This window comes from Lactuca virosa, chromosome 4, assembly GCF_052849685.1.
Source record: "Lactuca virosa cultivar CGN04683 chromosome 4, Lactuca_virosa_CGN04683_v6, whole genome shotgun sequence".
NCBI classification, from domain to species: Eukaryota; Viridiplantae; Streptophyta; class Magnoliopsida; order Asterales; family Asteraceae; genus Lactuca; species Lactuca virosa.
In genome coordinates, this window is record NC_136429.1 from 57,028,404 (window position 1) to 57,044,390 (window position 15,987).

Genomic DNA, 15,987 nt, shown 5'->3' on the forward strand with positions numbered 1-15,987 from the left:
ATAACTACTAGGAAAAACTTGTACATTTTCGAAGGAACAAACAAACCATCGGGTCTTGGAAAAGACTACTTTTCTGGAAAACATAGGGTTTTCTAGGGCTCATACTCTTTTCAAACATCGAAATTTTCTTTTACAATGTATAAATGTGAATATTTTTATACAGGAAATGACACTAAATACTTATGAACTCACCAGCTTTATGCTGATAAACGTTTTCAAAATAACTTGTATTCTCAGGTCATCAGTAGACAGGTACGGATGCCGCTTTTGAGAAGACGGAGCACACATAAGACTCCACTTTATTTTGATTGTATTTTTGGCGTCTAACATTTGTACTGAACACGTTTGTATTACAATTATTATCTTAATGCAATGGATGTTGTTGCTTGTCTTTACTATTATGCTTTGTTATGATACTGTACATGACGTCCTCCACCCCAGAACGTATTCCGCCGTTCTCGGTTTTGGGGTGTGACAGACTCTCTCGGGATATAAAGTGTGGTTAGTGGAAAACGGCACAATCATCAATATGAGATTGATTGTGATGGGACTTTTAGTTCGGTTGTAAAACCGGCCACCATTCGCACGATACTCTGTCTGACCATCTCCAGACACTGGCCCTTTCATCAGCTGAACGTGAAGAACGCCTATCTTCACGGTCACCTTCAGGAGACAATTTACATGCTTTAGCTCTTGGGCTTTCGAGATCACCAGCATCCGAACTACGTTTGTCACATTCAGTGATCATTATACGACCTCAAACAACCCCTCGGGCATGGTATCAACGGTTTGCTCAACATGCCCTTCGCATGAGGTTTCAACATAGTCTTGTAGCTTTATCTTTATTTATTTATCATAATGGCGTTGATACTGTTTATCTCTTGATTTATGTTGATGACATTGTCTTCGAAACGACAGGGAGTTATTTCTCGGTCTAGTGTCGAGGCAGTATTGTGGCGTTGCTAACGTCGTCGCAGAGACATGATGGGTTCGTAATATATTACGTTAGCTTCGGTGTCAGGCTACCAAAGCCACCACCGTCTATTGTGATAATATTAGCTCAGTCTACGTGTCTGTGAACCCATTTCAGCACCAACATACGAAGTACATTGAGTTTGACATTTATTTTGTACGTGATTTGGTTGCTCGAGGCTTTGTTCGAGTCTTTCATGTTCCGCCTTCTGCTCAGTATGCCGACATCTTCACCAAAGATCTACCATCACATCTCTTCAACGATTTCAAGTCCAGATTGAATATACGAAACTCTCCTCCCGTTCAAATTGCGGGGGATGTTAGCGGAATCTATTTTTTGTACACATTATTAGTTCTAGCCCATTGTTGGTTAGCTTATATGTAATGGCCCATTGTACTAGCTTGTATTTATACGTATTCAATAACCCAATTCCAATTCATGGGAAATTATCACTTAGCATGGAATGCTAATTTAGAGTGAGCGGCTATCTTTTAAAAACAAATTAAATGTGGTTATTATATTCAAACCTTACACATTTTGTTAGATTACTCATTTTCCCTTTAAAAATGTAGTCGAAGTTTAAGTGTTGTCTTAGCATTATCCTACAAATAATGATACATTTAAAAAAAATGTATTACGGTTATAAGTTATAACGTATAGTCATTCCAGAAGCCTGAGATTGTCATTACACTCCATATTCCAATATGTTACATCAAAAGTCAAACAGTGTACATATAGAGTGAAATAAATAACCTTTCCTAATAAAAAGAACTGGGTGTTAAGATTTTGTAGAGTTAGTATGAGAAGCAAGCCATGCCTCTACAATGACCAAAGCTTCTTCAGGCTTATACAATGCCACCGAATGACCCGCACCCTGCAAAAAACAATCGCAATTAATCACCATCATAATCCCTACAACTTTTATGCACACTATCACCATTATAATCCCGACGCACATATGTAGATAAGTTACAAGTTCTCACCTTAATTGTCGCATATCTCAAAGAATATTTGGCTTTTGAGTACGTCTTCTGATACCTATATATATATATATATATATATATATATATATATATATATATATATATATATATATATATATATATATATATATATATATATATATATATATATATATATATATATATATAACAAGAATATGGGCAGCGTTCGATTACCAAAACTAAGGTGAATTGAATGGCTTTTGTTATTTCGTTTTATAAAAATAATAAACTTACCCAGCGACTTGACTACTAACGAACCATGGCTTCCATGTGTTTACAGTTGTAAGATTAAGACTATTGATCCACTGCTTCGTGCCCATATATGGAAATGTCATGTCATGATCACCACTGCAAATCAATTCAATACCATTTCAATTACACTAGCAGAAAATAATCAAAATAATTATCTACATCTTTCGTATATTTATAATTAATATATTCAAAACCTCAAGCATAAATTGGATACAAGTTTGAGAGAGAGAGATTACTTGATGATCAAAGCATGGCAATTTTTGGTAATAAGCTTTTTATGGTATGCCAAACTGCTGAAGATGTTGTAGGAGTAAATTATGGTGTCGTTTTTCCCATATAAAGCACGAATGCTTGTGTTAGTGAACTGCCAATTATCTACTGTACCCTGTACATTAAACAAAGGTCCTTAGCTATAATGAAAAATTGTGGTACATATTGAATTAATTCTCTTGAAAACAATACTTTGTAACAAAGGACAGATTCTTTTTTGTTGGGCTATATATATCAACTGCTAAATAAGATTAATATTAACGTGTGTACCTCACGAATGTGGAGAGCTTGTCGGACGGCTTTTGTGTTTGCCCAAGTATTAGAATAAAAATAAATGGATTCCTATATATTAAAGACAAAATATGATATTTAATTAGTATGTATACACGTGTTCATTAACTAATTGTGAAGAAAACATGTGTATTATTCCATTATTTGCTGTAGTGTTAATGTAAGACATTTAGAGAGTTTTTAGGATTTAATTACTCGACAAATCGATTTTGGATCTTGTGTGTCGCAAAGTGGCTCTAAGATGTGATTTACGTTAATTCGAGCTAGACACTGCAATCGAGAACATTTAGGATATATGAGGAATGAATATACTATATATAACAAAAAGACAATGAAAATTCGTTAATCGACTCACCTCATTTATGGGCCGAAGACTATTCATACATAATGTGTTATTTGGATCTACATATACATATTTACCTTCACAATTTTCTTTTGCTGGCTGACAAAAATCAGAATTATGTGTTTAGGATTAATATATATAGTTAACCTTAAAGTAACAAATCTTATTTCGTTTCTATATGTAATTAATTAATTAATGACTCATGGTACCTCGTAGATTTCATCTTCTATTAATGCAGCCCGATAAGCAAATTCAATTCTTGAATTAAAATCTATGAACTTGTCTGTTAGCGGGTTCACAATCAAGAAACCCTACAATCCAAAGTACATGAACTATGAATCCAAAAGAAATAGAAGAAAAATAAAAATGTTTACTTATATTTAAGTTACCTTGATGTTCAATTTTGGTTTAACCTTTCGTTCATTGCCTACAAAATGGTAAAAAGAACATCATGTTCTCATTTTTTTCAAAGGATGATCATCATGTTGTCCTTTTTAACTAAAACTACAATTTTTTTACCATTGTATATTTTTGAAACGACATTTGGAATGATTATTCCCATATAAGAAATCCCCGTAATATACAATGGATTACTGAGAAACATAGGATGGTCTATGAGCCACTGCAAGATGAACATCAATTAATAAATAAAAACATAATATTCTAGTAGTATAGTACATAAATGACATACCAAATTTTATGTACGTATATATATATAGGAAAGATTGATATATTAATTAAAAAGCTTTTAGGATATATATTGATCCTAATTAAATTATGTTTCTTACCTTTCTTGTAAAATCGTACGCATGAGTAACTACAAGAGAATCGGTACTCCTTGATGATTCCCATGTCTTGGCATATGAAAATCCAGTGCCAACGGGTAGATCTATAAATATGACGTTAGCCGTCTATAAAATACAAAAAATATATATTTTAGATTGTTACATGATATAATTAATTAATTAGAGAAATGGATGATATATATATATATATATATATATATATATATATATATATATATATATATATGTGTGTGTGTGTGTGTGTATGCTAATTAAACCTTTGTCCATGAATATGGGTTCACTTCCAAATTTACGTTAGTTCTCCTTGAATTCGCATATTTGAATTTAAGTGGACCTACAATAAAAGTTCATCGAATATAATGTTTTATATGATTGCAAATGAGAAAAATGATAAATTGAAGTACATTATATTCACATTGCAATGTCGTTTAGTTTTGAATGAACTTTAGATTCGATCTACAAAAGTCAATATTTAATTTTACAATATAGTTTGTAACAACAATTTTAAAAGATTTCAGTTCTGGAACTCATCATCAAAAATCAAAGTTCTTAGAATTTTCTTGAAATATCTCAAATAATAACAGCAAACTTGTGGAGAAATTGGGTTTTAATTTTCAGTTTTTCGACTTACATTTTGTGCGTTACTTCAATATATGGGGCCAAATTAGTATTAAAAAAAAAAGTTAAATAAGTTTCACATGCATGGTTGAGCACAATCATATTATATGCAATCTGGTTTATTTGGTATTTATGTAACTAAAAAATTTGACAACTTACAAAATGTTAATTAGGAACCCATGTGGTCCGGTTACAATTAGTTGTAAATATTAAATTGTTCTTACACATCTACAGTTTAATTATATAGTTTGTCCTAAATTATTTATATATATTTACTTGAATTAAAAATATAAAAATTCGTATTATATATCTTATTATTATCATTTCTTTTGATAATAATTAAAAATAAAAGATAAAAAAGATAGTGACATAAACAATCATATTTCACTGACTCTTTTTTTGTAGGGTATGAGTTAAAAACTTTCCCACGAAGATCTCTTTTTATGGATTATCAATAAATCTCATTACATGTGGCCAATATAAAATATATGTTGCATCAAGTTGAGTTGACTTATTTATAGCTTTTTGAAAATAACTCGTGCATGCTATATAATAGCAGAAACTAAACTATTATTTAGATCCAACTTTTTGGCTCGTTGAAAATAAAAAAGAAAATCTATTTGGATCTAACTAATATAAAATAACTATAAACGAATAATAAACGTACCGATTTGATAGAGGAATGGAACTATGCCGGAAGTTCCAGGGCCACCGGTGAGATAAAGAAGCAACGGATCTTTCTGTGGATTTCTTTGAGACTCCACAAAATAGTAAAACAATTGCACTTCTTCGTCTTTTCCGACTCCAACATAACTTTAAAACACAAATTCAATCCAATATACTATATTCTAAATCCCCAAAAACTATATCGAAGGGGAAACTTATGTTGTATAGTTCATTTAGCGTTATATAAACTCATCATAATTTCTATATGGAGAAAAAACATGCAAAGTAATACAAGTCTCTTTTGTTGTTTGAATTTTGAGAAATCATATCTGAGATTTTTCTCGTAAATGACTAACAACTGGCTGTTTCAAGAAGATTTTGATTGAAGAGGGTGAAGTTTGAAGAGCAAAGATGTAGGTAGATAGATGCATACGTACCCTGTTTCGAGCGTAAATGGAAGATTGCCAGAAAAGCCAGGGAGGTTTTCCACGATTGACTTCGAATGTGAGAAGGCTACCATGTGCGATTGCAGTATCAACAGTATGATGATGAAAGAGATTCGCATTTTGCTTCTGGGCTCCATAACACCTTCACTTCAACACCTCTATGAGTATATATATGGACAGATTTACAACAATGATCCTCATGGTTTCTTAATTTTCAAGATTCGTCCTTAACGTTTTTCGTTGATGAGAATGGGCCTTGTGGTTTCGCAAATTTGCATAGATGATCCTTTTGCGTCACCGGTTTGAATTCATCCGTTAAGGCTACACGGACTAGTCGTGTAATGGTCTCCTTAAGATGAGGTGGCAAGTGGCAACCCCACATTACGCGTGAACAATGTAAGTCGGTGGCGTAGGTTGACTTACACTGCGTTACAAGGGGGAGAGAAAGAGGCAACAGTAATGTGACCTTTTTTTTACCATTGGCAAAAAAAAAAAGCACTATCAAATATTTACCTAAAAATACAATATTATTTCATATATATTTTCATACTACAATCACCAAAAATTTTCTCTTAAACACACTATTTCTCATTCACCAAACATCCAAAAATGAACTAGAATTCAAAAACCCAAACACTCCACGCACCCCAAAAACACCCACTTCACCTACTAGTTCATACGCACTCAACACAACATTTCGTCAATACACACATTTTGAATCACCAACTGGAGGGTTCATGCACATGCTATTTATAACAACTTCACTTATTCCACAACCATTCCAACAAAACTACTTCCAAAAACCAAACACCACACCAACTACTGTCATACCCGTCCGGTAGACAGGTGGACAAATGTAAAACAATAAATTGATTTAAATTTTTTCTATAACATCATTTTTTTGTTCTCATATTAGCAATGTACCCAATTATATTACATACGAATGAATAAAAAAATAGCAAAATATTAAGCTTTATACCCTCCTTTATTAGGTTAAGGTTAGGTCGGTATATTGAAATCTCAATCTTTGATCGTGAAACCAAGCTTTATATCCTACATTGTCATCTTCACCGGTAACCATGTAGTAGTTGACACCAATTAAATGTTTATTTATGTAACAATGTTTCCGTATTCTTTTACCAATTTAGGCAACTTATACAAATAATCTTAGATATCGGAATGAGACTGTCATTAAAGGATATTAATCAGCAATTAAAAAATAAATGACTAAAAATTATTAAAAAAAAAGATTTTCACATTCTTTACAAATAACCACGTAATGATTATACAAATTCCTCAAACTTTCAGCTCACACTACTCTAAGATCTTTCTTAAAAACTAATCATGGCTATACTTAATAGAGAAAAGGTAAAACAAAAACATTATAAGGGTATTATTACCACAAATCCCAGCAACAAAACATCATAATGATACACAAACATAGATTTTTTTACTTTAATTATTTCTATTCTAAATTTGTGCGCCGGTATGATAAAAAAAAAGTACAAAACTTCTATCATTACAACTGGTTTCTCGGGAGTAAAAATGTGAATCACTTGATCAACCTTCACCATATCCTGCAATAACATTGATGTTTAGTTTCTAATAACCGTTCCATAACATTTTTTCATTTCTGTATGTGTATTTTGCTCATAATAGCAATGTGTTAATGTGGAAAAAAAAAGTGAAAATGCAACGTTATAATAAAAAAAATGCTATATTAAACATTTGAATGGAGGTGCCTTGCTATTTCTTGCGTGTCTATTCTTCTGCATTTTCAGTTACATTAACCGACTGTATACACCAAATTTCACCAAAAAATATGAAACATAAGACAAATAAACATCATTATTGAACTAAAGCCATATCTAAATTAATTTTGTTTGGTTCTGATGTAACCAGTAGAATATAATATTTTTTTCCAACTTAAAGAAAATTAATTTTAAGATTGAATTCAATTTGTATTTCAAAATTCAATCACATGGACAAACCCAAAGAAAAAACATGACACTTGATAGACCAAATTGGCAAATAATTAAACACAATTTAAAAGTAAGAAAAATGGTTAGTTAACTTAATAGACTTCTGTCTCATCCTTTTATTCCCACCAGATTCAATGCAACCAAAGTGTCATAAATTCAAAAATAAATAGTAAGAGAAAACAATTAACATAAACTTACATTGCATTGTTATCTTCTTCAAAGTTCAAATGGATGGTGATGGTCTACCATATTGTAGCTTTTCTGGGGAGACGTGGGCAGCAGCAAATTAACATCATGTGAAAAAACCCCACTAGTTTTCGTAAAATTCAGAGGTTATGATATTTTCAGAACAATTCCAGTACAAGAAGTCATCATGACAGAATCTTTAGTGCCAAAATCAAATTTATTGCAGGATAAATGGAAAAGTATCATATTATCCCTAAATTTCTCAAATTATTATCTGATTGTAATTCTTGAAATCAGAATAATTACTTAAGAAAAGAAAATCCAAACACCCCTTTTATACTTGCTCCAAAAGATATAATGAACACCAACTACTTCCTACTTTGAACTTTGAAGTAGTGTTTGGGATTTGCAAAACATACCTTGAGAAATTTTAGTCTAAATCCAATGGCAACAACTGGAAATGGAGACTTATATCAAAAATTTAGGTGAAGAGTCTTCTAAAAGGGGAAGTCATGAAGCTGTAACCATTTCGCCTTAAAAATGCAACCTCATGCCTTGCTTCCACCATGTCCATGCCTCCACACATTGTATCTTATCCACCCAACAGATGACACCATGTGCACATACCCTTGAAAGAAAACGCTCATATTCACACTAAATATTAACATCACTTTACTTGAATTCGGCAAAATTAAGTGCGTGATATTTTATAAGAAGATGTTTCACAAAAAAAAATGACAAAAAACTACAATGAACTTACCTGATATGGTTCTTCCAAGATGGGTTCATTCATCATTTAGGCGTGGAATCAGATGCTTGGATTTTTGGTCGTTCTTTTGTTTATTCAAGTTCATCTTCAGGCTTATTTCCTTCAATTAATTGGTTTCAGCATACCTGCTAACAATTTCTATTCCCAATCTGTAAAGGTCATCAAGATCAATCAACATGAAAAATACAAAGTATAAAAAATCGACATAACTATTAAAAAGAAAAGCCATTACCTCAATGGGGCAACATGTTCAACTATTTCGAATTCTACAACAACGAAATCAACAATTTTGATGTTAGATTCACACCCAACTCTTCATCTTCACATAGATCTACAACTTCTTCCTACTTCCAACATAACAAATTCAACTTCCTTTTTTCTTTTCTTGACAGCTTCTCCTCTTCTTTGGCAATTAAAGACACCTGAAAGGGAAAAAGAACTTTACATGCATATGTATCTGAAAACAAAACTCATAAAATCTTTACCTCTTCCGAAATCACCCTCTCCAACTGGGATTTTTAGGGACTGAAGTGAACACTCGATTATTTCAACACTCTCAGAATCAGAGTGACATGTCGATTTTGATACATTTGATTGTGGTTTGACTTTTCCATCAACATCTTCAAATTTCTACATGAAAATTATACAGAACACAATTATTAATACATATGAAATCGAAAATTGAAACATAAATGAACTTTAACTTCAATTATACATCGAAGTTGAATATACAATGAAGTACAAATCAAAGGAATCGATTACAGAGACAATAATTTTACCTTATGTGAAGAAACAATAGACGAATTGCAATCCATAAAATCAAATGAAGCAATTATTTTTACCAATTGAAACAAACAAATGCAATGAAGTACAAAGGATAGGAATCGATTACAGAATTGAATATTTTACCTTAGGTGAACATATGTCAGACGAATTGGAACCCATAGGATTAAATGAAGCAATTGCTTTTACCAATTAAAAGATGTAAACATCTAACATAGAACCATCAATATATAGGCGGATGAGGATGAACTAATTCAGCAGTTACCGAAATAGAGGCATGGACGCAATCGTGGGTAGAAGAAGCAGGACCCGATCAAATGAACTGCAAACAACCGCCGAATTGGAGTTTATGCGGCTCAGATGAAAAGTTGATTGAGTTTGAACGACTACGATTTGGACGACGGTTTTCCACTCACCGTCGTCCATAGTATTAATAATTCAAACAATTTCAACAACCTCAAACCCAACCTTCCCAACAACCACATTTCCAACCCCGATCTCCCCACGATGATGACATCGAAAAGGTGTTGGAAACTCAACCGCCAAAATCTTCGAGAAGAAAAAACAAAGAAAAAAGCCAAAAAGCTAAAATAAAATATTGGACCAAAGATGAGGAAATGACGCTTTTAAAATCTTGGATTCAATATCTTTAGATGGGAAGACGAGCAACGCCCTAACCGGGACGACATTTTGGAACATCATTCTAGAACACTTCTACTCACAAATGGGAAAGGGTTAATACCAGACTTACGATTGTGTAAACGACAAATGGCGCGAGTTAAGAGCTACTTGCATAAATTCTAATGGAATCTACATGAACTTCACCAACGTGCGTCAAAGTGGGTGTAATTGATTCGGCCTTTTAAGCACCTTTCTTCAACAATAAGAAACCACTCATTGTGGTAGACCGACTGGCCATCAAAAAGCATGGCATATTATGTGAGATGGTCCAAAGTGGGTCCATGATCCGAGCTTGCTTAGTCAATCGCAATCCACCGGCTCTAACAAATGTGGGAGAACTTAGGAGTCGGACATGGATTTTGGATTTGACCTCAATGATGATGAGGAGGAGGAGTTGCAAGAAGTCACCCTTCGACCCCTGATGGGAAAGACAAAGCGAAAAGGGCGGCATCATCATCGAAAATGGACAAAGGAAAAAAGTATCGTTGAAACAGATGCCATGCAAGTGCTTTCGCAAAAAACTTGATGATCATCTTATCTTTCATTAAAAAAAAATTAGAGTTTAAAAATTCAACTCAAGAATAGAAAAAAATATTTAACGACTTTAAAATAATAAACACGCCTCCCCATATAGATCTTCCACCCGATCAACTCATGTTATTTAAAAAACTCCAACGCAAAATAAAAGACAAATATAAGGTTTATAATTTCTAGGTTTTAATGTAATTTTTAATTTTTAGTAATGAAATTTTTATTTAGTTTAATGAAATTTTTATTTGGTTTAATGAAAATTTTATTTTGTTTTAGAAAAAGCTATGTTTTCATTAAAATTATGTATTACACACACACACACACAGAACAAGAATACAGAGTATTAGCGACGTCGCTTTTTGCGACGACAAGACCTTTAACGACGACACAAGACAAGCCACGCTTGGTGTCGCCGCTAAAATGCTAATGTCGTCGCTAATAGCGTCGTCGCTAAAGGTATGGACCGGAGATCCGTCGAAGACACACCACTTTCAATCCTGACATTTGGTTCGGAACATGATCCAACAGATAGGGTTTATTCATCTGGAAGGCAATAGAGACGACACCTTTAGCAGCGACATGTCGTCGTTGTTGGTATCAATCCGTTGACCCACATTGACGAAATCTTGGCCCTACGATTCTCACCCGATCCAACGGTCGATAATCTCCGGAAAGTGCGTGTTGATTTCCTTCTAGATTGTCGCCGCTAATAGCTTCTATGTCGCCGCTATTAGGGTCGCCGCTAAAGGGTTGCCCCTTTTGTTCAGCTTCCTCATCCCAGACGACGTATAATCTGTAACCATCTCCAATGGGTCACTCCGGCGACGATTTGCGACATCACCGCTGACGCCACTGCTCTCCACCGCCGATTGACCTCCAAAGCTGACTCCCACCGCCAATTAACCTCCAAAGCCGACTGCCACCGCCTGCCGACTGTCACCTCCGATTACGACCTGGTATCTCCGACGAGGTTCGTTTTCTCTACCCATTTCTCTTTCTCTTCTTTTCTGAACACCCGTTACGAATGACTGAATGATTTTTTTCTGATTTTAAGTTCTGGGTGTAAGGACACACATCACCAACGATTGTAGTTTCGTTTTTCCGGCAAGAACACGTTAGTTTTCTATTTCACTTCTGAATATGTATTGTATGCATGTGGATATATTAATCATTGTATGAATTTATGAATGTATATGTAAAATTGATGTATATATGTGAAACTATTGACTGTGGATATCTTGATCATGGTATGAATTTATGAATGTATATGTAAAATTGATGTATATATGTTATAGAGCTTTGATAAACTCGTATATGTTTATTTACATTACATTACATGAATTTATACAGAGGTTATACATAGGAATCAACTGAAACTCAGAGATATACTCCTACTTCTATGGTTTGACTAAGCTGACTTTTGACTCTACTATGAACACGTTTTTAATATTTGCTAATACCCTTCGGCAAGCTCAAGGGCGGGACGGACTTGAAGCTTGGAACTTAGAAGAAGAACACGACTTTTAGCTAGTGGTTTTGTGAATATGTCAGCCAATTGGTCAACAGAGGAAACATAGCAGATTTTTAGTTGTCCATACTCTACTTGCTCACGAATGAAATGAAAATCAAGAGCAATGTGCTTTGAACGTGTGCTGATTACAGGCTTCTTGCTCATGAATATAGCGCCTACATTGTCACACAAAATTAAAGGTGGATGACTGATTTGTGCTTGAAGATCAGCGAGTAATTGTTTTATCCACATTAATTCTGCTGTAGTATAAGCTAGTGAACGATACTCTGCTTCAGTACTTGATCTAGCCACCACTTTTTGTTTTCTAGATGTCCAACTGATGAGGTTTGTCCCATGAAAAACAGCAAATCCATACTGTGAACGACTGTCATCACGATCAGAGTTCCACCCAGCATCAGAAAAAGCATGTAACGACGTAGCTGTGGTTGGTTTGAAGTGTAAGCAATGGGTGATCGTCCCTTTTAAGTAACAAAGTATTCTTTTGACAGCTTGCCAATGTTGTTGTGTTGGAGAGTGCATAAATTGACATACACGATTAACAGAGTATGCAATGTCCGGTCATGTAATAGTAGCATATTGGAGAGAGCCAACCACTTGTCTATATAGCGTAGGGTCATCAAATGGATCTCCATCTTGATGAAGACGAAACTATGGATCAGCTGGGGTGGTAATTGATGAAGCCATGGACATGTTGCTGCGATCCAGTATATCTTGTATGTAGGCTTGTTGTGACAAAGTTAACTCATTGGCAGTTCTGGTAATCTGAAGACCAACGAAAAAAATGCAAATCACCAAGGTCTTTCAATGAAAAAGCACGATCCAATGCATCAATAAACCGCTGTAGATGAGCATCATTTGTACCTGTCACAATGAGATCATCAACGTATACAAGTACATATATGGTTGATGATGTGGAAACATGAACAAATAAGGAAGTGTCGGATTGACAAGCACGAAAGCCATTTGTAACAAGATATTGTTTGATTTTGGTGAACCAGGCTCTCGGTGCTTGCTTAAGCCCATATAAAGCTTTATGTAATCGACACACGTGATTTGGTTTCGTTGGATCTTCAAAACCCTTGGGTTGTTTCATATAAACAACTTCGGACAAGTCAGCATTTAAAAACGCATTGTTGATGTCAAGTTGCCTTACACACCATCCTTGAGAGAGTGCAATTGACAACACTAAGCGAATTGTGGTTGGTTTTATAACAGGACTAAATGTGACAAAGAAGTCAACTCCTGCTTCTTGATTGAATCCTTGAGCAACCAACCTTGCTTTGTGTCGTTCTATAGAACCATCCGCTCGCCTTTTTACCCTGAAAATCCACTTACAGCCAACAACATTAGTATGAGGGGACAATTAACAAGTGACCAAGTGTCATTTTTCATGAGAGCATCATATTCTGCTTTCATCGCATTTGGCCAACATGTATGCTGATTTGCTTGATGAAAGGTTCGAGGTTCAAAGTTCACAATGGAAGAGGTGGTGGCTGTGAATGCTTTGGGTTTGAGAGAGTTGGTACGGGCACGAGTTACCATGGAGTGTTGATTTTGTTCTGCTGGACGAAAATGGGATGGAATAGGATTGATTTGTTATTGCCCGTGAGCTAATGGTAGATTGTTGATACTGAGAAGTTGAAGAGGTGAAAACAGGTGTGTGATGATCAGGTTGAGGGCTGGTTGGTGACAGACTAATTGGAGTTTGAGGAGGAGTAGTAGATGTGACCGATGGTTGTGGAGATGGAGTAACGGATGGAGTCTGTGTTGGTTGATTTATGGGACGAAGATGATCAGCACATTCAAGAATAGTAGATGGTATGGAGGGTAGATTTGGAACTGATGTAACAATATTGGGTGTGGGAGTGAGGTAAGGAAAGGTATCTTCATCAAAGACTACATGACGGGAGATGTATATTCGAGAGGTAGGTTGGTGAAAACATAGGTAACCCTTGAGTGAGGCACTGTATCCGATGAAAATACAAGGTAGAGATCGAAAATCAATTTTATGTTTGTTGTAGGGACGCAAGAAAGGGCAGCACAAACAACCAAAAGTTTTTAAAAAATTATAGTCTGGAATTTTGTGATATAACTTTTGGTATGGAGACTGATAATTTAGTAAAGGTGTGATGGTACGATTATGTAAGTATGTGGAGGTTTTGAAAGCATGTTCCCAAAATAGTTGAGGTAAAGAAGATTGAGCTAGAAGAGTGAGTCCTTTTTCAACTATGACACGATTTTTACGTTCTACGGCACCATTTTGCTCTTGTGTATGTGGACAAGAAACACGATGTATAATACCATTATTTTGAAGAAAGGTTGACACATTTCGATATTCACCACCCCAATCAGTTTGTAAGCTTTTAATATCACATGAAAATTGATTTTTAATCATTGTTCGAAATTGTAAGAATGTAGAGAAGACTTGAGATTTGTGAGATAAAAAAATAAACCCATACAAACTTTGTGCAGTCATAAATAAACAAAACAAAATATCGTGATCCATTGAATGAAAAAACAGCGGAAGGACCCCATACATCTGAGTACACAAGTTCAAAAGGTTGAGAAGAGGTGACATGAGATGGTGGTAAGTGAAAACGATGACTTTTACCCAATTAACAGGAGTCACAGACATTGGGAAATTTATTGGAAGAAGTTGGAAGATGAAATGTTGAAACTAAACGATGTAACATAGGTTCATATGGATGTGCAAGTCGCCTGTTCTATGACATCCCCATTTTCACGGCCAGAAAAGACCGATTTTGTTTATGCTTTATAAAAATCAGAGTACCTCTTTTAATAAAAATGTTGCGGAATTTGTTCCCAGTAAAACATGATAAATACGTTATCAAAGCATTTCCGAAGAAAAGTATTTTTTTTATTCATTTTAAAACATTTGGGATGTCATCGTCAATACAGAAACATAAGCATAAACAGAACTTACATTCATTATCACTAGTGATTTATATCTCCTTAATCTCTCAGTGTAATGTGACTTCATATCAACACCTGTGATATAAATAAACTGAGTGGGTCAGGTTGGGAAACCTAGTGAGTACATAGGGTTTTCAACCCACAATAAATAAGTTCATTAACTTTATCAAACCAAACAAACCCGATTACCCGTTCCCGTTATCCTCACTTTACGTCCCTAAAACATCTAACACAAGGGACCTAGTCTAAGGACTTTCATCGGGGTGACAACACATGCTTCGGGGGTTCCTCAGCAATTCATGTCAAATAAAGCAACCATGTGGGGGATGAAGTACTACTGGTGAGCACACAGTTCAAATAAACACCTACAGGTTGTGAGCCTGCTAGTGTTCCACTGGACCGTCTAGAATAGTCTGTGGTCGTCATCTATACTCCGCTAGATGACTGGATCATCAATAACATCTATATCGAGGCCTCTCATTATTTTATTTGGTCACACAGCAACTATTACATCTACCCATGTTTTACCCAACACGTTTTGTAGATATAAAATACATATACAAATTAAATCATTTAAAACTTGTATAAAAATATTTCACCCAGCATAGACAGCAAGTATTCAGACAATATGCACATATAGCACGTAATTTATATTAAATACTTCATATCTATGTGTAAGATGAAAGGGACCATGCACTCACTTGAAAAGGTGGTGATTCCGAACTCAGACAGCGCTTCGCTTCTTAAAAATAATTTCCTTCGACGAAACCTAGTATTATTACCACTAGAGTTTAGTCTATTATTCGCCGAGACTAATTAATAGTCTAGCTATTATTACTATTATATAAGCGTTAAACAATACTTATATAACCCATAATAATAGCCCAAGTACTTATTATAAGTTCCTAATAACGTTACTAT

General features: G+C 34.6%; 1 protein-coding gene across 1 annotated transcript; it reads right to left on the reverse strand.

Moving 5' to 3' along the window:
• Positions 1-1,588: 1,588 nt before the first annotated feature.
• On the reverse strand, positions 1,589-5,803 carry LOC145109768 (serine carboxypeptidase-like 2). Its single transcript, XM_079046931.1, has 14 exons — positions 5,661-5,803; positions 5,225-5,370; positions 4,197-4,273; positions 3,922-4,044; positions 3,653-3,755; positions 3,523-3,560; positions 3,343-3,444; positions 3,146-3,232; positions 2,986-3,060; positions 2,770-2,841; positions 2,466-2,614; positions 2,212-2,325; positions 1,957-2,011; positions 1,589-1,847 (listed from the first exon to the last, which is right to left on the reverse strand). The coding sequence occupies exons 1-14, from the start codon at positions 5,786-5,788 to the stop codon at positions 1,752-1,754; spliced, it is 1,365 nt and encodes a 454-aa protein (XP_078903057.1). The 5' UTR covers positions 5,789-5,803; the 3' UTR covers positions 1,589-1,751.
• Between the last annotated feature and the right edge of the window lie 10,184 nt (positions 5,804-15,987).

Coding starts and splice junctions, on each gene's coding strand:
- LOC145109768 (XM_079046931.1), bottom strand. CDS start 5,788: ATGCGAATCTCTTTCATCATCATACTGTTGATACTGCAATCGCACATG. Junction 2,842..2,985: donor ATCCAAAATCGATTTGTCGA/GTAATTAAATCC, acceptor TTTAATATATAG/GAATCCATTTATTTTTATTC. Junction 2,615..2,769: donor AAGCTCTCCACATTCGTGAG/GTACACACGTTA, acceptor TTTAATGTACAG/GGTACAGTAGATAATTGGCA.